The following is a 25,395-nucleotide window of genomic DNA, read 5'->3' on the forward strand; positions in this document are numbered from 1 at the left end:
AAAGACACTATATAATAGATCGATTGGAAAGGCGGTTCAAAAAGGTCATTTGTAGACGACTCAAACTGATTGAAAAATGTAATGCACTGCAGTGTGTCTTAATTACTTAAATATTTTTTGGCTCTTGATGGCTCATGTCATTCAGTGCCAAAGGTCCGCTTTTCACATAAATGTTAAAAGACAAATGATTGATTTTGTGAGCAAAACCTTATTATTATAAGGTTATTATTATTATGTAACCAATCACAACTTAAAACTTTGTCTATCAATGACATCTCTCTAACCAGCTGGAAACAGATGTGCACACTGCCAGGAAAACTTTATGAGATTTTAATATTCCACTGTCCTGAAAAAAAAAAAAAAAAAAACTAAAAATACGTGACACTGAAATATTAACTTCTAATGAAGTGTTAATTATTAATGTATCCGTGCTATTTAAAACAGTCAAAAGGAAACCCATTATTTAATAAACGAAAACACCTTGAAATGTATTTTCTGGTGGCGGGTGGGACACATTTAATAATATGCATCAGTGTGTCCCCGAAATGTCTGGCGATTATTTTAATACGTTTAAGAAAAAGAGTTCGAGCACGTGGGTGAGAGCTGTGTGAGGAGCTTTGGGGGGAGGGGTGCGTGTTGGGGTTGGTGGGGGCAGAAAGAGAGAGAGAGAGAGAGCGAGAGAGAGAGAGAGCGTGTTATGGGTGAGTATCAATAGGGTCCAGCGGCCAATGAATAATCTGATTTTCTTAAGTTCTTAAAGTCTTTTTATTCAATTGTAAATTCTTTGTTTGGAGATAAAGGTAAAGAGATGAACTTTGACCTCTACTTGCAAAACAACCAAACAGACCGATCCAACCTTTTCTTTTTTATTATTTGTAATTGTCTGTTATGAAAGAAATACACTAGGACCAAATCGTTATGCGGATTATACTTCTCGGTTAATAACGCATTTTATATTATATAACAATAATAGTTAAGGGTAAATAACTAAATAAATAGCTGATCGAACTTTATTATAATGAGATTATGCTTAATTTGTTGTATTACATTAAATAAGCAGAACTGGACGGTTCATTTACATTTCTTTCCTTTTGCATTTTAAAACCATTTACATTTGAAGGACCGGGCGTCTGTAAACGCTAATATGAAATGAAACGAAGTGAAGCTTTTGAAAAACGCCCGGCGTGGCAGACATCTCAGAGGCTTGTGTCAGACTTCTCATCGTCGTAAGTGAAGGGCGCATAGAAATTTAAAGAGAACGACAAACTCCGCCAAACGCGCCCACAGATTATCCTTCTCCATCTTGCTTCTTTTTATATATATATATATATACCTTGAATATATATATATATATATATATATATATATATATATATATTCAAGGTAAAACTATTTCAACCATATATATAATTTTTTTCTCAGTTCCACTAATTGATCCAATTCACTCAGGCACACATATAAACAAACGTCAAACGGCCGCAACAGAAATGTCAGTCTAACAGGGTCTTTATAAAGAAAGAAACAGAAAAGAAAACGTGAGTGTGTGTGAAACCTCAACTTCCCAGCATTCAACTGCATTTTACCCAAAAATAATGAGCGCAGCGCGCAGGTCTTTTCAATAACTCATTTAAATCAGGACTTGTCTTAGCCTTAACTAAAACAGATGACCCTAATGGGGATTGAGCATATTTGGCCGAACATTTCTCGGATGATATTTGATTTTGACAGCCAGTGCAAACGAAATATTTGTTTGAAGTAACGTTTTAGAACCACATTCAGACACACATGGAGTGCATCGTTTAAGATATAGCACGGGTGTTCAGTTCTTTTCTTCATTTTTACATTTGTAAACATTTCACCCTAAAATGAAACCAGTCAAAAATTATTGTAATAAAAAAAGATAAATAAAACATAATAAAAATCGGGGTCTCCGAATTAAAGAGTACCGTAGGAACATTTTGACAGAATATGGGAAAATACTGTACATATGTAACGTAAATAATTTTAGCTGTCTCAACTCACAAGTTTTAAGTCGCTTTGATGTCAGCCAAATAATAATAATAATAAATAATAAAAACTTCCTCCCAACAGCTCAACAGGTGTTCAGTTTCTAAACTTGGCCACTTTTCACAGAGAACTTTATTATTACCATCGTTATCGTTGTACTTACTTAATTCTTTATTATAGTTATCATTAACGCAAAACAAATTAATCTGTTTAAAGCGCATTTAAGTTCTCACGCCCAAACTAAACACGTTGACACGTTTTGCACTGTTTGTTATTAGTATATCAATATCGATATATTAACAAAATACTGGAAACAATCACAGCTATATAAAACAGGTGGTTAAAATTAATCGGAGTGTAATAGTAATGTATCAGTTAAATTTTAATTTGTGAGAAGCTCCAGTACATATGGGATGGTTACAATTTTAGGGTCTTTTTGTATTGTTACTTTACTACTAGTACAATTATTATTATTATTAGTAGTAGTAGTACTAGTCGTAGTAGTATTAGTATTAATAATATTTTTTTTAAAAAACGTTGTCACACATAATACAACCTGCCTTCTGTATACGTGACATTTTATGACCAATTTAATATTCAAAAAATCGACGTTAAACGGAATAGTTAATTACCTGACGGTCTGGCGTCTTCAGGGCGGATTCGAGTAACACGGAAGACTCGTTTCTTCCGTGGCTGAGTGAATTATCTTAAATCGCCGTTAAATCAGATGCAGCCTGATACTTAAAACTACAGATAACGGATTCCTCGAAAGATATTTTTATTGAGCTGACGTGTAATTGAATACGCAGCGGAGGACCAATTTTGCATTGCTAAGCCATTCAATCACAGCGCTCTCGTTTAACCACCCAAAGCACATAAAAATGTGTCCTAATGGCCGCATTAGTTCCCAATCTGCTCGTTAGCGACCGTGCGACTCGAACTTTCCTGAAAGACGCACACTTTTCATTCGATTAAAATCAGTGTAAAGGCGAGATTATATTTCAAACAATCACATATTTAGCAATTAATGGCTTGTAATCGTTTCATACAGAAAGGAAAGAAAAGGAAAAAAAGGAGCCCCCTGCTAGAATATACCGTAATGAGAGCAAACAGACAACAAAGCCAGCATTAAAAGCGTAGATCACACAATAAGAAAACGGTATATCAGATGCAGATTTAAATTTTCGTAAAATTTATTCAACTCATAATTCAACGCCATTTCAAGATTTCTTTTCTCTTTTTTTGTGGCAGAAATGCATTTAGTAAACTATTTACACAGCTTTAGGTGCTTGCCAATTTCTAGAATATTAAAAATTATTTCACAATTTACAGGAAATATTACAACAAAAAAGTAAATAATCCAGATACAGAAAGTCACATGATTACAAACGTCTGAGTGTCAAATGAAAAAAAGGGTTTTTAGAAACTTGTAAAAACACCTTTAATTTGTCTCTGTATTGTACACAGCTAAAACGAGGCTTGATAAATTAGCTTTTTAATTATTTATTTTTTTTTGCTTCCTATTAAATAATTTTGCACAGGACTTCAATTTCGAGGTTACATTTTTTGAACAACAGACTATGTTATGCTTCTCATAAAATCACATTTAACTGGCATTGTCATCTCCGTTAACTGAAAAGTAACATTGTTTGATTGCAACTGTGCAAAAAAAGTGTTTCATAAAACATAAAAGCATTCTAAATGCCATACCTGCTTGATACCTAGCGCTCATAAAAAGGCATCGAAACCATCTTTACCTTTCATTTACATTAACATCAAAAACATTCTGTACAAAAGGTAGTTCAGATAGAGTCTAAAAAAGAGGTAAATATTTGGTTATGTGTCGTTTTGCTGTCGCCGCCGTCGCTGTCGCCGCTCACTTTAGATATGCGTCAACGGGACCGTTCCGTTTACCCCCGTACTGGCGCTCTGGTAGTGTTGAGGCAGCGCGTGCAGTCTGTTCTGCACCGATGGATCACCGGCTTCTCCCGTCGGCAAGTACATGCTTATCATTTCCCTCAAGTCCCCTGGGCAAGGCGCCCGGGAGTGGGAGCTGACCGGGGGGCTGACGCTCGGCTCCGACTTGACCAACGAGCCCAGGGTGCCGATGGTGCCCGAGGAGGCGACCCCGGAGCTCTGATGCTGCGTATAGGATAAGCCGCCGTAGCCCGACGGAGAGGCGCTCATGTAGCTCTGAGAGTTCGAGATGGGACTGTACTGCAGGGCGGACATGTCGTAGCGGTGCATGGGCTGCGGGTTGTGGGGGTGATGGTGGTGAGCGTGGTGGTGGTGGTGCGCCCCCGTAGCCGGGTGCTGGCTGTAGGCTAACTGTGCCTCTTGCATCATCGCCGCCGCCGCCGCTGCCGCGGCCACCGGGCCCGAGTAGGCGCCGTTTGCCCAACCGTTCATGTGCGCGTAGCCGGCGCTGGCGGCACCCCCGTGGGCCCCCGGGCTCTCCAGCCGTTGCCCGACTCCGGGACTCATGCCGACTCCGAGTCCCACTCCGACGGCGCTGCCACCCCCCGCTCCGGCTGCCAGCAGCCCGCCCGCCAGCGAGTACTTGTCCTTTTTCAGGAGGGTCTTGGTCTTCCGTCGGGGTCTGTACTTGTAATCCGGGTGCTCTTTCATGTGCATGGCGCGCAGCCTCTTGGCCTCGTCGATGAAGGGTCTCTTCTCCGCCTCGGACATGACTTTCCATTCGGCGCCTAGTCTTTTGCTGATTTCCGAATTGTGCATCTTGGGGTTCTCTTGGGCCATCTTTCTCCTCTGACCCCGCGACCACACCATGAAAGCATTCATCGGCCTCTTGACCCGGTCTTGGTTGGCTTTGCTCCCGCTATTTGGCCCCGTTTGTCCCGGATTGGTATTAGTCTGGGGTCCGGGGGAGTGCAAGTCCGTTTCCATCATCATGCTATACATTCACCTGGATTTGGTGAGTTCTCAATCGGCACAGAAGAACATGAAATGAATAATCTCGTTGTGCAGTCCACTCCTCTCCAAAGGTGGAGAGTGGAATGTAAATCCCGAGCAAGCGGCGCAACTTCAAGGAACTTTCAACCAACTGGCTTTTTCACATCCACTGATGGAAAACGTCTTTTGAGCCACTTTCCCTGATGGAGTAGAGAAGTTAACGGTGCAGCAGCCATATGATGCAGTTTGACAGGGATTAAATGAGCTGAGGGCGGCCAATCGGCAAGCAGGCTGAGCCTGATTTGCATGGAGCGCGGTCAGGTGACGTAGAGAAGTGACAAACAACTAGAGGGCGGGGCCACTGAAAGGGTCACCTCCGCTTCAGGCGGAAGGTAAATAGTAACGAAACGGTTCAGCCTGAAGTTTAGGGGGAAAAAAAAAGTTTATTCACCACCCTGTCCTCTTTGTGCCGCCACACGTTCTCTCAGAACTGATTATAGTTTGACCTCTACGATGAAACATTTGAACCAAAAAGTGACAAAACAGTCCGGCCACAATCAAAGTTGATAATCTAGTTTTAGCAGACAAAGAAGCCATTTACGGGCCTCTACAGAGACAAATCGCCAAGATGTTTTTCCGTCGTTGAGAGTAGCACGTTTTGCTGCTCCTGAGTTACCGACAGGGGTCAAAGGGAGGAAGAAAGGGATAACAATGCGTGTCTTTGTTGTTCAGTTTTACTCATTTGTGTGTGTGGTGTGGGAATGGGTTGGGGGGTTGAAGCGGCTGGGGCTTGGTCAAAAAAAAAAATCAAACTTCCAACTGCTTAAGATATAACCGTAAAGAACACCTTTAAAAACAGCTACGCTTCGTTCAAGTGTGCTTTAATTCCAAACAGTAGATACAAATCAAACACCACAGTGCGTTGTTTAACTGGGAATTATTGCGGGACTTCTTAAAAATCAAGTGCGGCACAGGTGCAGTCGTGTCTTCATTCTAGGAAAGTGACATTAGGGTTGAGAGGAGTTGGTTATGAATGCAAGCATCGGTCAGCTCAAGAAATAACGACTGACAATGTACAGGGTTTCGTATATAATCCATAAAACGGAGCTGCACCAGAAACAAATTCAAATCCGTTTCTGTCCCACTGAACCATTTACGTGCCCTTGTTTTCACATTTACTACAGACTGCCATTCAAATTCGACGTGTTCTGAGGTCCAGCCACAGGTGCGTCTCTGCGTGCGCCAGGCGTTGCCAGGTAACAGGTGACTGACACTCTCACGAGCACGTGCGGCTACGAGCTCAGCCCATCAAAGCACAGCCAGTGCATGGACGGAGCTCAATGGAAATAATGCCGGATGAGCAGTTTCATTGTGGACTCAACGAAATAGGAGTTCCCTCCTTTTAGACTGTTTTGATTATTTCGAGATATCCAAACAAATGAAAACCAACCGTTAATATGAAAGCGTGACAATCGTTTGATTGGACATTGACGTAATATTCAAGTGCGTATTACATATTACACGTTTACATACACAAGGTTTTTTTCTCAATTTACCTGTCTTTAAAAAAATATGTTTCTTAAATACGCAGATCCAGTACAGAAATGTATTAATTTGGAAGACGTAAGTTGTTAAGATTTTAAGTTTCATTCCATTTCCAACCATTTGCAAAGAAATAATTCAAACATCGAGTTAGTGGCCTTTACTTAGGGTACATTCACAGTTTACGTGTGTGTGTTAATGTGTAGGACGCAGTAAAATATTTTAAATTCTTCAGTCATGAGATGTTCAAAATATGCTTGAAAGACAGTCTGGATTGCACGAGGGTCTTCATTTCCTTCGCTTACTGTCCATCCATCCATGCATCCAGCTTCGCAGGGCAGCCGTAGGGCAAGGCAAGGTCAATCCAGCTGGGACAGGGCAACAGTCCATTACGGGGCGAACACACACCCGCACATAATAATAATAATAATAATAATAATAATAATAATAATAATAATAATAATAATGCTTTTAAAATAAAGACGCAAGAGTGAATTTTCAAAGCGATGCCATTTTGCTTTACTAAAGAACCATCTAAGCCAGGATTCAAATTTATTTAAAAGAGATGATGATAGAATAGTGAAATACCAATGGGTTCCTTATTTTAAAGTATTTTCACACTACATACTGCAGCCAGGGCGGTGTAGTGATTAAGTCGTTCGACTTCAAACCCTGAGGATCAAATCCCACAACTGACACAGTATGACCCTGAGGAAGTCACCTGACCTGACTGTGCTCCAATTGGAAAATAAATAAATACATAAATAAAAAATAACCAATTTTATCATAAATGTTTTACGTCGCCTTGGATAAAGGAGTCAGCTAAGTAAATGTAAGCATACAATAACGCAGGCTACGTTAAAGTTTTATTGATCTGTTGAATCCTGCTATAGGTGGTCTACTTTACATGAACGATTTCTGTTTTGTTTGCATATTATGAACCTTTTCATCCACGTGTAAGGTTCCAGAAAGAACCTTTATTTATTTAAAACCATAATAGGTCCTGAGGGTAACCATTAATAGATAGCAACTGATTTGTGAAATGTCAATTATAAGGACTCTGGTCCCATATATAACACGATCTAAGCAGGTTTTCTTGATCTGTGGTTGCCGATACTGTACTTTTGTCGACATATAAGGAACCTCTTCAAAGTGCAGAGAACCAACTTCATGTGCAAAGAATTATTAGCATTTTTTTTTTTTTTGGCAAGCAAAGGTTCAACGAAAAACCACATAACCCAGTAAAGGGCCATTAAAGAACCATTATTTTTTTAATGGAGCAGTAGTATATTATGACAAACCGTTGTTCATCCCCAAATGCATCACGTGCACTGCAAGAACCAGCCCTGGACTGGACGCTACACTGCATGCAGGGTCAAACCCCGTCTTTCCATTTTCTGTTTCTGCTTTAATCACTATTTGCGAAGACGACCGTTGCTGAGAGTTTTGAAGCATGAATTGCTCAGGACAGCACGCAATTTTCACGACATAAAGGACAGCATTTTTAAACCTGCATAATCCAACAAACAGCGCGAGTGTGTGAGTGGGCTCTGGGATGGACTCGACTCCTGTTCAGGACTGCGTCTCATATTGCGCCAAGTGGTTTGGGGTTAAAACTTTATATTACGTTACTGCTGCTACTACTACTACTACAATAATAATAATAATAATAATAATAATAATAATAATAATAATAATAATAATAATAATAAATCTATTTAAAAACCCTCGCTCCAAGCCTTCCCCTCCTTATCCTTAGCTGGTTCACGGGGAAGATGGAGACAACCCAGTAATTATCGAACGCAAGGCAGGAACACGCCCTGATTAGGGCGGCCGTTCATCGTGGAATAATAATAATAATAATAATAATAATAATAATAATAATAATACATAAGTGGGTACGGCAACGCACTGTATCAGTACATGTTCCAACCTAAAGGATAGGCTGTTATGAATATGTACTTTTGCGTTTTGAGAACTAGCGTTTGTTGAAATGAAATTCAGATCCCGTTGCCAATGCTGCTGAATTACATCTAAAAGAAAATCCTGTACGGCCTTATTATGTGGCTGCCGTTTTGATATTTCAGGGCTAGCTAGGGTTGCAAACACACTTTTTTTTTCTAAAACTGCGCGAATGAAGTGCTTTGCTTCGAGCCGGTCCTCCTAAAGTGTCACTTCCTAAAATAACAGCGTCCTAGAAACTCCTTTTTTTTTCTTTACAACATTCACGCGTCACTCGTTTGGTCCAAAGGAGGATGTGATCGCCGTCTGCTGGTGACAAGCGTACAGCCGGCGGCTCTCGAAGCTGAACGGCTGCTCTCCAGGCTCGAGCGGCTTTTCGACGGCCACACTGCAGCTTTCGATACTATTCTAAAGTTTCTAAAGAGAAAAGTGTGTACTCGAAAATGTCACGCGAAGACATTTTTATTACTTTTTTTTCTTTTTCTTTATTTTTTTTTCTCCCATTTTCGGTTCGATCTCTACAATAAAAATCCACTTCCATGCGTGTCGGAATATATTTGATTCATTAAAAGCTTCATAAAACTACAACACCCTGTTATATATATATATATATATATATATATATATATATATATATATATATCTCTCTCTGTCTTTGCGGCATCATTTCATTATGCTTGTCATGCAAGTCACTGACGTTGGCGAGCTAATATATTTAAAATTTTGCAGTAATGACTCAAATTAATGTAGTTTTCAAAACATTCCAAACTGTTCAGAGCCTAAGAATAAGAGCTCACCCTGTGAGCAATACCCACACATATAATTCAAATTTCACAGCTGACCTGCTCTGAAAACCTCAATCATCTACTAATTGAAGGGAAAACAACGTATTGCTTCCCCACAGCAGAGCTAACGATTTAATCATTATATCAGACTTTATAGCTTTTAATTAGGCTAATGCTGATACTATATGGAAAGAGATAATTCAGTACAGGTCTTGATGAATTCTGTAATTGGGTTAACAGCGGAGCGATTGCATAGACGTCAATATTCAAGCTGCGTACTCGCCTGGTCTGCCATAAAAGAATCGTCAAACAATACCTACAAATCCCTCACAAAAGCAAATAGGCAAAATATTGGTATAATCAAAAATAGTGTCATCAACCCGCATAAATGCAGGCAAAATTAAACAGTAATGATGTTTTTTTTTCTTACTCTGCTATTACAAGAAAATACTAATACCGCTCCCACTTCAGCTTCAACTCTGATGATAATGGAGTAACTAACACCTCTGCCGCGGCTATACAAACCTGAAATGTCGACGGTATTACAGTCTTTTCTGTGCCACAATCGACTATCCGGATGTTATTAATCTTGTCAAATGATAATTGTCCCGCAATAATAAATGCCTGCTCGGCTCATATTACCAGGGTTTCCCTAATGGGGACGGTCTTTATTGGCCTAAGCAAAACAAATCTTGATTTTTATATGTAAGCACAACGATTATCTATAATTGCACGTTTGGTGCACCTTTATTTATTTATTTTGAGCGAAAATATTCATTTTTGTACGTTGATTATATTGTATTGCCTGCTCGAAAACATTCATCGCGATATTTCTAAAAGTTTGGAATCTCGTGTACTCTTCTTACAGGAAAACTGACACCAATAATGCCACCGACCGTCTATGTCATATTTCACTCATTCGTAAGATTAGATTGTGTTACTTTAGAAAGAGCGACTTAGGCACTGCGCTCTCACATCACAAAGACGCCGATCTTTCATGACATCCGACTTCAAAGGACACGTGTCTGTCCGCAACTTGTAAACCGAAGCAAACATAACAGGAGCAGAGAGACAGGAGGACAAAAAAAAAAAAAAAAATCATAAAAATCCACATGTATAATAAACTGTAGATAAAACAGCGTAGGTCGTTATTGCTGAAGTGCCATGAATACGCCCGGCAAAGCGCATAGCCCATTGCTACAAATAATGGTTGCGATGGTTTTAACTACATTGGCAGAACTGTAAAGCATCTTAATAATCCACCCACAAGCTACTTTATAAAATCAAAAGAACACACGAATCAATAATGACACGATGGTCTAAAAAACGATTTAAATTACACCTTTTCTGTCGAAAGGAAAAGAACCGAATCATGTTATGTATTATATATTTATGATCGTTCACCTTTGCGGCAATAATTCTTATAATAAGGGTTGTCATTGCAAGTTGTAAAAATATATGTTATGTATTTATATATATTTATTATCTTGTCTCATTATTATTGTCCGTGTTATTATAATGTCACATACCTTACATTACACATTCTTCACTTTTGCATTTACCCTAAATATACAGACCTTGTCATTTTCAAGAGGCGACGATGCAGTGCAACTACTGTTTAGAAAATTACAAACGCACAGCGATATTAGCCTTTGCACTTTACGCGAACTACCAGGTTAAAAAAAAATCATCAAGCGTTTCCCTATTGCTTTACCATCCTCGTTTTATTACCACTAAAACTAAGATGTTAAAAAAATAAAAACGAGTCTCGACAGACTTGTTGAATAGTAGTATAATGAAAGGCAATTTGTGAGACACCCGCAATTTAAACATAATAAACCCGGCAACACGGACATGAATTCGGCTGCTTCCACAGGAATCAAGGAAAGGAGAAGGTTTTGTAAAGACCTTCTCGCAATACCGAATACCATATTTAAAATGTTATTTAGGCGGCGTAGCAAGAACTTTAACGCATCAGAATACGACGCCGTGGAGTGTTTCGTGTCAACCGTGGCTTACGCAAACTCAAGAACTGTGAAATTTAAGTTAAGTAAATACACACCTCTGGTGAAGGCTGTACTGCCGAAATGTTGTTTCTCAATCCTTCTTTAATTTTTTCAGCATGGATGTTACATTAACCTAGCTATATATGAATCTATTATATAATGCCTTTCATATCTATCTATCTATCTATCTATCTATCTATCTATCTATCTATCTATCTATCTATCTATCTATTATTAATATTATTATATAGCGCCTTTTCTATCTATCTATCTATCTATCTATCTATCATTATATAGTGCCTTTTCACATCTATTATTATTATTATTATTATTATTATATAGCGCCTTTTCTATCTATCTAGCGAGAGAACGTAACGTTCTTAAACGTAATACATAATTAAGTTAATTCAGTTATATATTTTTTTCCTATTTAAATAATTCAGGTAGTAAACCAAGCAGAATGTCTTATGTTTTTATACTGTACGTGTGTGTGTACGTTTGTGTGTGTGTGTACACACACACACACATATGCTGATCTTATTGTATTGCATCCTCGAAAAGGGGCATCGAGATGTGATGCGCACACGTACATAAAATATTCCTGTAGAACACAACGTATACATTTTCCACACAACCTGTCAGCAAAATAACTTCGGTCGCCTAGGGTTTCTGTTTGTTTGTTTTAGTTCCACATGACAGGTACTCCTCTGACACCCCTCGTGTAACTGCAGATTAGCGTTTATACTGGCCACAGCATTTTACACATTAAGAATAGTCGATGGAAGCTGTCTTCTGAGCGGCTGCGATCTTCTGATATGTCAGTCAAATTGCAATTAAAGTTACACCTATCGACAATTAGATGCCAAACTGCATAACGGTTTAACTGTTCAGGAAAACATAAATCGCTGTTTATCTTAATCTAAAAAAACGTGTTCCGATTTATTGTAAGCCATGTATCGGATTTCATTACAACTGATAATAGTCATTTAGCATTTTGTTTTTCTTAATTTCATATTTAATGTTCCTGATTATTTTTGGTCTTTTAAATATATCCTTTTCCGAATCATAAAAAGGAATCCGAGCATGTTTCACTCGTTTAGTGTTTAGCAATGGAGTCACTTTCTTTACAGCGGACTCTGCTGACGTTTAGGGATCCATACAGTACAATATTACTATTGAATAGTTTCTGTCCCCCGATTTTCCATCTGCGCCTCATCAATTAGATTTTGTTTCAACCTGAACACAGTTCGTCACTTTTCACACTATGTCAAGCATTTTATTGCCCTTTGGTACTTCATCTTTCGCGCAAGTCGCTTAAAGTTATAGCCACGATTCGATTTCTTCTCACGACTGTTTGACAAACGAAAACGAATGAAAACCAAATATAATAAATTATGATGCAATTGATATGTTAATGCAGTAAACTTTTTTTTTTTGCAAATTACAGATCGCATTAATAGATAGATAGATAGATAGATAGATAGATAGATAGATAGATAGATAGATAGATAGATACTTTATTTGTCCAGACGAAACAAATATAAAGATGTCCACGTGCAAATTGCAAACTTGACAAGTCAACAGTGCCTAGAATTAATGTCTGCACATTCTCACGTGACCATTCTAAGTAGCCCCCACGTAACACCCACCCCCAGACAGCCCAAGGATGCTAAAAAGATTCCGAATCACTTCATGTTTTTTTTTTTTCTTCTGTTTCTTATGGGATGTCCCTCTCGATGTATTTGATGGAAATGACCAACCGCTCATAAAAGGAAGCCACTCTCGATCACACGAGAATTTTGACATCTCTTTAAAACATTTAGTGTAAAGGTTTTGTTTATAAAAAAACCTCCATAAAAATAAAAAATAGAACGAACGAATCATAGGTGTGGGGTATTTGATAAAAGCAGCGTAACGAAATTTTAAAATATATGCAAGGCAATTTAATTTAAAAGCTCTCCTGTTGCAAAGGTTTATTAAATCGACTTAATGAAAACCATCGTGGTGCTTTTCTTATGAAGGTTGTACGGCCGTTGTGTTTTTGACCTTCTTTCCTATCCACCGTGGAAAAATACAAAATCGTTAACTATTATTATTATTATTATTATTATTATTATTATTATTATTATTATTATTCCATTGGGATGGTACTTGGTTTATAAGAAACTATTAAATAAATGGCTATTTTAGTTACTTAAAAATTTATTAGAATTGCGCCTAGCAGTTTAAAAAAACATTCAGTAAATATAGGTAGGCCGGTGGATTAAATTAAATTCGGTTACATTTTTAAAGATCATTAACTTCTTATTTCCGATAATAAACAATCGATAGAAGGGCGCCCGCTTTTGGGGGTGGGGGTGCATCGGCTACAACCCTCGGCTAAATTACACTTCCCATGTCACAAAACAATCAAAGCGATAAAAAGGAGGTTTTAATGGGTTAATTGACTGGAACGGCTATCACGCTAAAACACCTGTCTGTGATAAGGAAATCGGACGACCTCCATTTGTTGATCAATTTCTCGGCACTTTCGCTGCCTATTTATTGCCTGTTGATCGACAAACGTAATCATCCAATCTTTTTTTTTTTTTTAAAAGACTTTTCAGAAACGGATTTGCAAAGCCTAACCAGCATCGCCCCGTATGAGCACAGCCCAGAACTAGAAGGACAATGAGGACAAAGATCCCCTTTTTACTGATGTCGGGATAAATTGTGGAATCGTTATACGAGAATCAAGTTCGAAATTAATTAAAGTCGAGTGGCATTTGAGAAATCGAAGTGACACGTTTCGCTCGGTTAGACTCCATCTGGAGAGTGCATGTGCTGCTGTAGTCTGGAGTCGATCTCGCTCACGAGGACATCAATTGCGGGCTCCGCGTGTCATTAAGCAGACCTTCTCTGTATGTTTGTGCGTGAAGAGCGCTCATCCCGAGACTTAACTAATGATAAGGCTCCAGTTGCCTAAAACTATGTATCACACGAGCCACACAAACAACGTATTGCTTACAATCTTAATAATAGCAGCATAATTAAGAGGAGAATTGAAACGAAAAGTTTGACAGCCTTTTCATGTTGAATTCATTTTTAAAAATCGCCGTTTTCCGCTCGTTTCACGAGGCTCGTGGTTACATGAATGAATACAAGACGAAACGCTTAATGACTCCAAGTAAAGAGAGATGCAAAATCTCACCGCTCGGTGTAAACAACAACAACAACATGAAGCCTCACGGCTAAAGACGTCACAACTCAAATTTAACGGTATTTGATAATTAACCCTTACTGTTCTATTAAGCCCCCCACTATACCAGTTAATAACGCTCAGTACACAAACGTATAGCCGGCACCTGAGCGCAGGCACTTCCAGTGGCCCATCGCGACACGGGCTCATCGCCGCAAAAAAGCAGGATTCATTCTGGACCCACACAGCACTAAATCCGATAAAATGCCAGAGCTATAAAGACTTACAGGAACACCGCCAGCTTCATTCCACCCGACATGTAGACAGGCCCTGGTGTCATCTTCCCCCCTATACTCTGTTTTCTAGGCACCTTCTTATTATAAGCAACAAGCAATAAAAAGCCTACAGCAACCCATCCCACCAAATTCAGGAGAGAAAATGTGTCAAGGGCAGCAGTGCCCGGCTTCCAAGCCCAGCACTCACTCAATACGCACTGAATGGGAGAGAAAAGAAAATGAAATTTATTATTGATAGACTTTAAAGACAATTTCAAGTTATTGTTTCTCTCTGAGAAAGGGGCTCCTTCTTACATAATGAAACGCCTTTGTGCAGCGCCGAACAATACAAAACAAGTATTCTAATAAATATCCACTTTTTTGTTCCCACTCGACGCTGAATTGAATGGAGCAGTTGGTTTGAAAGCAGCTGCGACGTTTCAGGAGGAGGAGGTGGAGCCCCAACGTCCCCGCCAGCCAGCCAGCCAGCCAGCCTCCCTTAGAGCAACCTGCGAGCCCGCGGCTGCCGCTCCGCACTCACAAACCTCCGGCGCTCGTCGGGGAAGGGTCCTGTCACCTGGACGCCGCTTGTCTGGCCGCTGCTCTCTGCCACCTCGCGCTCTTCAGGCAGGTACAGCTCTCCTTTCGGCGGCTTTCCTCCGAATTCACCTACTCGCTAGCTCTCTCTTTTTTTTTAAGTTGTCTTGTTCTTTGTTGCATCTTTCTGAAAGTGGGTGGCAAAGGCTGCCAAGAAACCCTCGTATTTCACCTGTTCGCCGAGCAGCGACCAAGTGCATTCATAAAAACGCTCGTGTTTTCAGTACCTCCTTTAAAATGTGTCCTTCGTTTGATAGCTTTCATTTTCATTTCGTGAACGGGGAAGACCAGTCTCTGATATCGCTCAAGTACATTATATTTCATGACATAAGGGTATGCACGCGATCTCTCTAATTCTCTAAATATATATGGAATACAGCAAAAGCCCTTCACAAATAAAAATTATACATCTAGAACTTTTTTCCTTGTATAAGCATATCGTATAGCCAACCAAGCCAAATCCTGTGTATGTATAATTTATGCAATTTACATTACCTACTTACAAACACACACTATACAGTGTGTATATATATATATATATATATATATATATATATATATATATATATATATATATATATATATATATATATATATATATATATATACATTATGTGCATGAGTGATTTGAATAACACGTCTATGTTTGTAACACTTATACATTATACGAGTGTTATATTATCAATACTGTTATTATTATTGGCAGTGTGGTGCAGTGCTTAAGACTTTGAACTTCATACCCTGAGGTTGTGGGTTCAAATTCCACTACTGACACTAGTGTGACCCTGACTCACTTCACTTGCCTGTGCTCCAACTAGAAAAAACAAAAGAAATAAAAGCTGCTGTGACTCAGGTGCTGGATGCTGCCTTGGGGTGAAGGTGTCAGATAAATATGAAATGTAAATATACAGTATACATTCAGTAAATATGGAGTATACACATACACATATATATATATATATAATATACATATATATATTTATATATAGACATACACAGACATATATAAATATATAATACAGACATGCGTATATATATAAATAAAAAACGCAGACGCATACATTTACACACATATATATAATATAACACACAGATGCATACATATATATAGACACACACATATATATACACAAACATATATATATATATATATAATACAGACATTCATATATATACATATATAACACACACACACATAATGACACACAGATTATATATATATATATATATAACACACACATATATATAATACACACATGCACACATGCATATATATGTAATACAGACACATACATATACACATTCACACATATACATATACACACACACACACACATATATATATATATAAAACACATACATACACACACACATCCTACTACTGACACTAATGTGCTCCTCTTAGAAAAACAAAAGAAATGAAAGCTGTTGTGTCTCAATTGTTGGAAGTTGTCCACCTCATATATGCACAGATAGATGGGTGTGTGAGAGAGCATATATTATTATTATTACATATATAGTGCAGTGTATTGCATAATGCATATAATATAATGAATATGGCCACTTACTGATATTTAATTGGATCTTTATCTGTACATTACCCTCACACAAACACATACACATGCCTATTTACACTCCCCGACCACTTATTGTTTTTGTGTATATATATATATATATATATATATATATATATATATATATATATATATATATATATATATATATATATATATAACAGACCTAAAGTTTCAAATACAGTGAGCCCTTGTGTTTTTTTTATGCACATTCACTCCATTACATAGAGATGTACACACATATTTATTGTACATGCACACACATGAGGCCTACTTATAAATTAATTAAGATGTACACACACACACACACACAGGATGTGTACACATATGTAAATGCATGTACATTCTACACCATATACACACAGATACACATATGCTTACATATAATGTAAATATTAAAACAGTTCCTACCAAGAAAATGAAAGAAATATTTACGCAGACTAATGTGTATTTTACAGATGCCAAATCACTAATTGGGACCCTTGTGCCTTACATAATCCATCTCAGGCCTCATAGCTCCTGTCGTATTTCACACTGTGCCTTTACCTGTAATTGCGGCAGTTAAAAATTAGATGCTAGGTGGTTAGCCAGACTGATAATGGTATCCTGTGTAACACATCATTCATCAGTGTGGACAGTTTGACATATACCACAAATTTGCAGAATGGCATACGTACATATTAGAGAAAAATGATGTCTAGAAACCTTCAGTCACACAAGTATAATACAACTTTTTAGATGTGTTGCCTCTGTTGATTGATTTAAAAAGGAGCAGATTAACTCCCACATTATTTTTCATTGAACAATACCAAGAAAGAAGCAGAAACCAAAAGAAGAAAGAAAGAAAGAAAGAAAGAAAGAAAGAAAGAAAGAAAGAAAGAAAGAAAGAAAGAAAGAAAGAAAAACATAAAGGTTTCATTTGGAGAACATATATCATTTTGTGGATATATTCATAAACACTGAAGAACTTTAAATAAATACTGATGTTATTATAATCAAAGAAATTCAGCAGGCTTCACTCCCTGGCAATTTAAAATTTGCAGTGTGTAAGCAGCTGAAATTGCTCAAATGTATGTTTCGGTTTATGTTATAATTGAATTTGTGATAAATACTTCAAGAACGAAGGAGAAGGGGGCTGAAAAAGAAAAAAAAAAAAGGAAAAAAAGTCAAAGTGTTACCCACGCCACAATAAGAGCAAGCAGCCGCAGCTCACCTTACGTATTCGGAATAACCCTGACGATCATCCAGTCATAAAATGTAATGTAATTAACTTTTGGTATTTTAATGGCTTTGACATTAAATGCAAATAATTACATTTGCTTGAAGAAGCAATGATGTCTTAATATACAAGCATTCAAATGTGGTGTATGCGCGTTTCTAAATAACCGCTGGGGGAAAAGAAAGAAAGAAAGAAAGAAAAAAAAAGTCTGTTTTTTATGCTTCCAAAATTCATAATGATGACTATAGTTCTTGAATATTAATAGTCTGAAAATGATATGTTAATGTTAATAAATTTGACTGGATTGTGAATAAATGGGAAGAGGATCAAGACATCCCAAAAAAAAAAAAAAGGTGCTTTTAAAGCACTGAGGGGGAAAATAGGAAATTGAGCGAATAGAGCATGAAGTATCACATCCTTTCCGTGTCTTTATAGAACGGTTAAATTAAAGTATAAAAGCTGTATTTCACCATGGCCTTATGGCGAATAAAGAAACTACTCTATCTTCCACAGTATCTTTTTTTATAGTGGAGTGCACAGCTGGCAGTCAGCTGGCTTTGACAGGCTGTCACATTTTGTCACATTGTACCGGGAAAAAGGTTAAGAACAAGGCATTCTGGCAAACAGATGTCAAATCTACTGTTGCTACATTTACATAAAGCCCAGAAATCACAGTTTTCCTATCCAATTTTTTTTTAAATAACTTTGCCATATGATTGTGGAGTTCTGCTTTTCACTGCCGAGCACTCAGCTCAAACCAGTTGGTGGGTGGGTGGGGGGTGGCTGGGGGGTCTTTGTCATTTATTATTGCCCATCTTGTGGACATACATCGTTCTCTAGCTATTGTGCGCTCCTGCCTTCGCCTGTCAAGAGCGCGGCCCCCTGAATACAGCAAAGCCACACAAACACTGCAACACATGGGCAGTGAGCAGCGAGCGGCGACCCGGCACATCTGATCGGTGGCGTCCGCAGACAGCACTTTTTTTTAATCAGAGGGGTCATCTTTCCTGGGTGCTGAAAGACGTCTCAGTTACTCCGCAGCCCCCAGCCATCCCGCTTTTTCGTTATCTAAGGCAACTGTTCATTTCATTTTGTGGGAGATCATCCTCCGAGGCAAGAGCATCGAAAACAGCATGGACCGATTTCCGTAACACTGGAAATTCGAGCAAAATCGTTCTCTCCGGTTTACAAACTGTATTGACAACATGACAAAACCGGAGTCGATGTTTTGGGTGGCTGGTAGTTTTAGTTATTCTTTTCTGCACTTAGGTAAGGAGACAGCAAACATTTACTGTGAGCCCAGCTTGTCTTCACAATTGACTTATTTTTCCCCCAGAGTTAACTTCCCAGACACAGAAACATTTCTAATGCCCTATACTGAGTACTGACATTCAAGTATTGCCAATCTTTCCTTCTTTTAAATAAAAGTCATTTTGTAAATTTGGTTTGATTTTTACAAAAGTGAGAGAAATTGCGGCAGGGTCTTAACAGCTTTTATCAGTGGGCTGCAGTCAGATGCTTCATCTGGAATTTACGGTAGGATTTGCACACTTGTACATCGTAACACATTATGAATATGGCCAATGAATCAAAAAAAAAAAAAAATTAAGAGAAAGGATAACATTCCAAATTTATATGTTCCATAAAGTGTCTTAGATGTACTTTAACTAAAGCTTTTACCATGAAAAGATGTTATTAATTTTATTTATCCTATCAATATCCAAGCTAAAGTAGATGGAGGCTCCATTGTGTGTAGTGTCTGGGGAAATGCTTCTTCCCAGATTTAAAAAGTTGTTTGTGCTCTTATTCATGCCTTGGAGATAGCCCAGTGTTAGATTATCCCCTTTATCATCATCTTTAGGGAGTCTTTCAAAAAGATGATTACAAAGTTTATCTGGGGATTATCAGGGGCTTTTCTATCTACTGGAGATGTCTTTCAATGAGCTATTTCCCTTTAGGTTGGCATAACCTCTAATGACTATTAACATACAAAGCTCAGAAAAGCCCTCTTTTCTTAAAAAAAAAAAAAATCAACTTTTGACTCCAACAAAACATTTAATGAAGATACTTCATTTTACACATCCATATATAAAAAATGAAGATTTCAAATTACAATCAGTTAGGCATGAATATGTAACACAAAAACATTACGCAGACAGCAGCTCTGTGTGATCTATCTATCTATCTGTCTGTTTTATATAGTGCCTTTCATGTCTATCTATCTATCTATCTATCTATCTATCTATCTATCTATCTATCTATCTATCTATCTATCTATCAATCTATCTATATTATATAGTGCCTTTCACATCTATCTATCTATCTATCTATCTATCTATCTATCTATCTTATATATTGCCTTTCACATCTATCTATCTATCTATCTATCTATCTATCTATCTATCTATCTATCTATCTATCTATCTATCTATCTATCTATCTATTATATGGCACCTTTCAATTATATTTATCTATCTATAATTGCTTTATCCTGAAAAGGGTTGCGGAGAAGGTGAAGCCTACTGCAACAAATATATTGTACATGGCAGGTAGAATTCCCTGGACAGGACGCTAGCCCATCACAGGATAAACACAAAGACACACACATGCACACAGCCAACTGTGGAAGGAAATCCAAGAGAGCATGGGGAGAAAATGAAAACTCCATTTAAAGATGACCCTGGATGTGAACCTTGGTCTCCTTTAGTATAAGGCAGCAGAGCTAAGTCTGAGCCACCATGCCGCTATGTATGTATGTAGGTAGCTGGGTATGAATGAAAGAAAGGATCGAATCTCCAATGTTCTGTATATCCAATAGCATATTGTCATGTGTTTGGAAATTTAAAATTAGTGGTGGGACATAGGTGGGAAATGCGATCACGGTGCACTCAGATATAAGAAACTATCATCCGGAGCCTGAATGCACAATTCACAACATTAAACATACGCGAGTTTTCATTTTCTGTGAGGCTCCGGTTAACAAGACATTTTTTCGCGTAGAGGCTGCTGTTTTTGCTTCTGGTTGCTACAAGCTCCAAATCTAAAAACTACAAACTTGGTTACGATTTCTCTTTTTTTTTTCTTCTCGCATATCTGAATTAGAATAACCAGCTTTAGAAAATCGACGGTTGGATAATTCATGGCTCTCGACTGAGTTAATCCAAAAAGGTGTAAGAAACTGACAATACGACAGAGTAAAGACTCGCCTAGTAAGCGTGTGTTTTCGCCCGTTCTTACTGTGAGTTAAAACTTGAGAACGTTAAATGGTATTTGCGTTGCATTGTGACATTGCCGTGTTGGCGCAGTGGTTAGCGCCACCTTCCACCTCAAAGATTCCCCCCGCAGCCCCTCTTTGTCCTTGCGGAGTTTGCTCTTGTATGGTAATCAAAGAATTCAAGAAGGATGAAACCTGGGATCGAGGCGTAACTAAATGTGAATGGCGGCCTTACATTGCATGGCTTTCCTTTTTCAGGCGTATAGTTTTTCGGTGTGGGGTTCTCCACAAACAAATCATCGTTCTGTCTTATTTTAGTTTTAATATTTATTTACTGCTGATACATTTGTACACAAACTCTTATTCCACGTGCCTGCATCCTTAAAATAAAGGTGCCAGTGTGGTTCTTCAGAACGATGCCATTTAGGGAAAACATTTTTGATTCCCAAAAGGGTCGACTAAATGAAAGCTTCAGGAGGACCCTTTATTTATTTAAATTCGTAATAAGCTCCATAAATAACCATGAACAGATAATAAATGATGTATGAAGCACCGATGGGTTCCTGATTTTTAAATTGCCTACAATAACAGGCTACGTTGATCTGTCAAAGCCTGCTAGGCAGCCTATGATACATTAAAGATTTCTGTTATAGCCACATATTAGGAACGTTTTCGAAGCCCAAAGAAGCAACTTCGTTTCACTGAACCCAGCATCAAGCAATGGAACCACACAAGTCAGTAAAGTGCCACCAAAGAATTGTTATTTTTAAGAGTGTACCACACACTAAAGAGTTCTGTTTTACAGACAATTGAGGAGTGCCTTTCAAAGGCAAATGGCACAGTTTCATATTCACAGACGCCTTCCCAGAATAAAACGGGAAGAACCACACATCCCAGTAAAGGTCCACCAACTTTGAGAAGCTCCTAGCAGCAGCCACACCACCTGCACTTCAGAAGAGATCGCCCACCTGCCTGTTCGGGCCCGGCCAGTACTTGGATGGAAGACCATCTAGGAAAGGCGTGTTGCTGCTGGAAGAAGTGTTGGCGAGGCCAGCAGGGGGCGCTTACTCCGAGGTTTGAATGTGGATCCCAATGCCTCCAGTGCAGTGACTGGGACACTGTGGCCATAAAAGATCCCTGGTTATCCTTCGTAAAGAGCAGGGTATATCACGATGTCCTGGGTGAATTGCCATTCTGGCGCCCTAATCATCCCCTCTCCCTAATTGGCCATCTTTCTCCCCGCTTCACCACCTAATAGCTAAAGTGTGGAGGGCGTACTGGCGCAAAAATGGCTGCCGTCGCATCATCCAGGTGGATGCAGCACATTAATGGTGGCTGAAGTGGCTCCCCACTCACTATGTAAAGCGATTCGAGTCGTAAGAAAATGTAATAAACGTAAATAATAATAATAATAATAATAATAATAATTATTATTATTATTATTATTATTATTATTATTATTATTATTAGAGCAATCTGTATCACACACCCCAGTAAAGCGCCACTAAAAAACTCTTACTTTAAGAGTGTACACACTAAAGATTCCCGTTTTGTCCACGTATCAGGAGCTTTTCCATATTCAAACGGCCCAGGTTTATACGCATGCAGCCCTTTCCCAGAATTAAATGAAAGAACCACACAAACCAGTAAAGCGCCGTTAAAGAGCCGGCGAAGATATCCTCAGTCTTTATAAAAACAACGGTTCTGACATGGCGCTCTACTGCGTGCTGTGGTTCCTCATAGATCCACGGCTTGGCAAAGAATTTTTTCATTCTGGTGAAACTGGGTCATTGAGCTTTGAAAAAGTTCCTAATATCTGGACACACAGAAATTTTTAATTATACTGCAATAGACAATGATTTGTGACAGATGGAGAAAACCTGAATGTAGCTTCTGCTGTTGTATACAGCAATCGTCTTTGTAAAACTCAGACAGCTATGTCACAAATCTTTTATCATGGTTATTTGTGAAACCTGTTACTGGTGTAAATAAAAAGGTTCTTTCTGGGTCCTCCATGCGGACGGGTCTTCTGGGAGCTGTACTTGTGGAACCCAGAAGAGTGTCGTTATTTTAAAAGCCAACGGGTCGTTTCTTACACTAACTTTACCATTTCAACGGACTTTACAAGACATCTCGGTAAATTTTGAGGTGTAATTCCCTTCAAATGGTAAATGTCACCCACCACACGACTAACCACCTCAGGATGCCAAATTAAGACCCAAGCGCAGCCGTGTAGCGGGTGACAAACGCAGCACAACGCTAGTTCGAAAGGTGACAACGGCTAGTGCTGCCGCTTCACGGATAGAGGGATCGTGCGCGTGAATCGGTCTCTCGGATGCTGCCTGCTATGAAGGTTTTCATATTTTTCCCATATCCCCCAAAGGCGTGTAGTATACGTTATTTGACTGTTTCACTTTGGCTCCACCGTGAATGTCTGCGGGCGTGCTCTTGAATGAGTCCTGCTTTGAGGTCAGTGCTGCCGTGCTCGGCTCAGCTGCCCAAATATCCGCGCCGAACACGGAGGAGGTTACGTAATGGCAACGTGCAAACTGTTCGTGTGAACCGCCGGGTGTCGGGGGTTACACGGAGCCGGATTAAAACCTTTAGAGGCCCTAAGCACTTAAAAAGGATTTTGGTGCTCCCCACATATATGATGAGGTGCACTTACTCGCAGTGGACGACTAAACGGGACAGCCGACATGAGCGAGACAAGAACGATCACGTGATGCCTCAGTGGTCAGTGTGGCAGTTAGCGGATGCGAATTGTGGTGTATTCCCAAAATGTGTATGTATTATAATATATATATATATATATATATATATATATATATATATATATATATATATATATATATATATATATATATATATATATATATGATACATTGTCTGCCAAATAAAACAAACCACCTAATCAGATTGCGATTCTTTCTTGTCGATCCAGCTTCAGCTGCACTATTGCAGTTACACCATATGGTCCATGGTGAATCCGGCAATGGAACATTTCTGTGGTCCGACAACGAACCCTATACCCCCTTCCCCTTTCTTGATGCCCTAGGCACGTACGTATTTTGCTTAATGGTTAATCCAGCCCTGGTGGTACATGACGCTTAACTGTAGACCCCCAGAACGTCAGATTCGTCGTATCACGGTCGCACTTGCAGTTAACAATGCAGCAGTTCGGAATTATCTGTCACAATTCTTTTAAACGGAAAAAAAAGAAGCAGATTAGCCTCGCCGTGCAAACTGGAGAGTTATTTGAAAACTTTTGTAATATGGACATTATCTCTCCAGCTTTCTTTCTCTGCAATATATACAATATGACACTTTGGGAAATTCTCTGGCTGTGTTGATTATATGGCATGGGATAGTCACTTTGATATTCACAATGTGAAAATTGGTATGCAGTTTTTATAAGGCTGCTTCCTGTGAGGATGATGATCAAGGGAGCGCGTGTAATTACAGATCTCATACATCTGATTACTACATTTCAAAGTTGTCTGCTCAAAGTAAGAGAGCTCCACTGCTGGCCCTACCTCATTCTCGGGCCTGAGAACAGACGCACTTTACAAAGATAACTGAGAAGAGGAATGAATGAATAAATCAAGATTGCTCCGCGGAGAGAAAAACAGATCAAGTGGCCGTCTGCTTCGCCGCATTTCCGCGTGCATGGCTTCGAGTCAGCCGCGTCATGCGAGGTTACGCAGCGAAATCGGCGACAATCTGAGCACCGCGACGACACGCCGGGCTGGCAGCCTCCGTTTAAAGGACAGCGGGCAGTGGGGCCCCCTAATGGCTAAGGAGGTTGAAGCCTAAATTCTCATCCGCGGATAGCAAAGCCCAAAGCGGGTGAAATTCATTTTCTGCAGACACGCCATGCAAAGATTGGGAAATCAATCAACTTACTGCATGGACAAGGTCTATGAAAAGGATTCACCCCTTTGTGGAAGTTTTAATATTTTATTGTTATAGAACATTGAATCATAGTGGTAGTTATTTTGAATTTTTTGAGACTGATCAACAGAAAAAGACAAAGTGAGAACAAATCACTTCAAAGTGGTCTAAATTAATAGCACATATAAAACACAAAATGATTGACTGCATAAGTATCACCCCGTCAGTAGCC

The 25,395-nt window shown here is 38.9% G+C and overlaps 1 protein-coding gene and 1 long non-coding RNA gene across 4 annotated transcripts in view; both read right to left on the reverse strand.

Moving 5' to 3' along the window:
- The window catches only part of LOC120524058, a 156,968-nt gene that overhangs the window by 70,678 nt on the left and 60,895 nt on the right, over positions 1 to 25,395 (reverse strand). For 2 of the 3 annotated variants that reach the window (XR_005632739.1, XR_005632736.1), the window contains exon 1: positions 14,678 to 14,829. The exons of the other annotated variant lie outside the window; for it this stretch is intronic. This is a non-coding gene — a long non-coding RNA (uncharacterized LOC120524058). Of the gene's footprint in view, positions 1 to 14,677; positions 14,830 to 25,395 lie in introns of those variants that run through there. 3 annotated transcript variants of the gene reach the window in all.
- Positions 3,179 to 5,303, reverse strand: sox1b (SRY-box transcription factor 1b). The gene has a single exon (XM_039745897.1). The coding sequence runs from the start codon at positions 4,924 to 4,926 to the stop codon at positions 3,889 to 3,891; it is 1,038 nt and encodes a 345-aa protein (XP_039601831.1). The 5' UTR covers positions 4,927 to 5,303; the 3' UTR covers positions 3,179 to 3,888.

Source organism: Polypterus senegalus, chromosome 2 (assembly GCF_016835505.1).
Source record: "Polypterus senegalus isolate Bchr_013 chromosome 2, ASM1683550v1, whole genome shotgun sequence".
Classification (NCBI taxonomy): Eukaryota; Metazoa; Chordata; class Cladistia; order Polypteriformes; family Polypteridae; genus Polypterus; species Polypterus senegalus.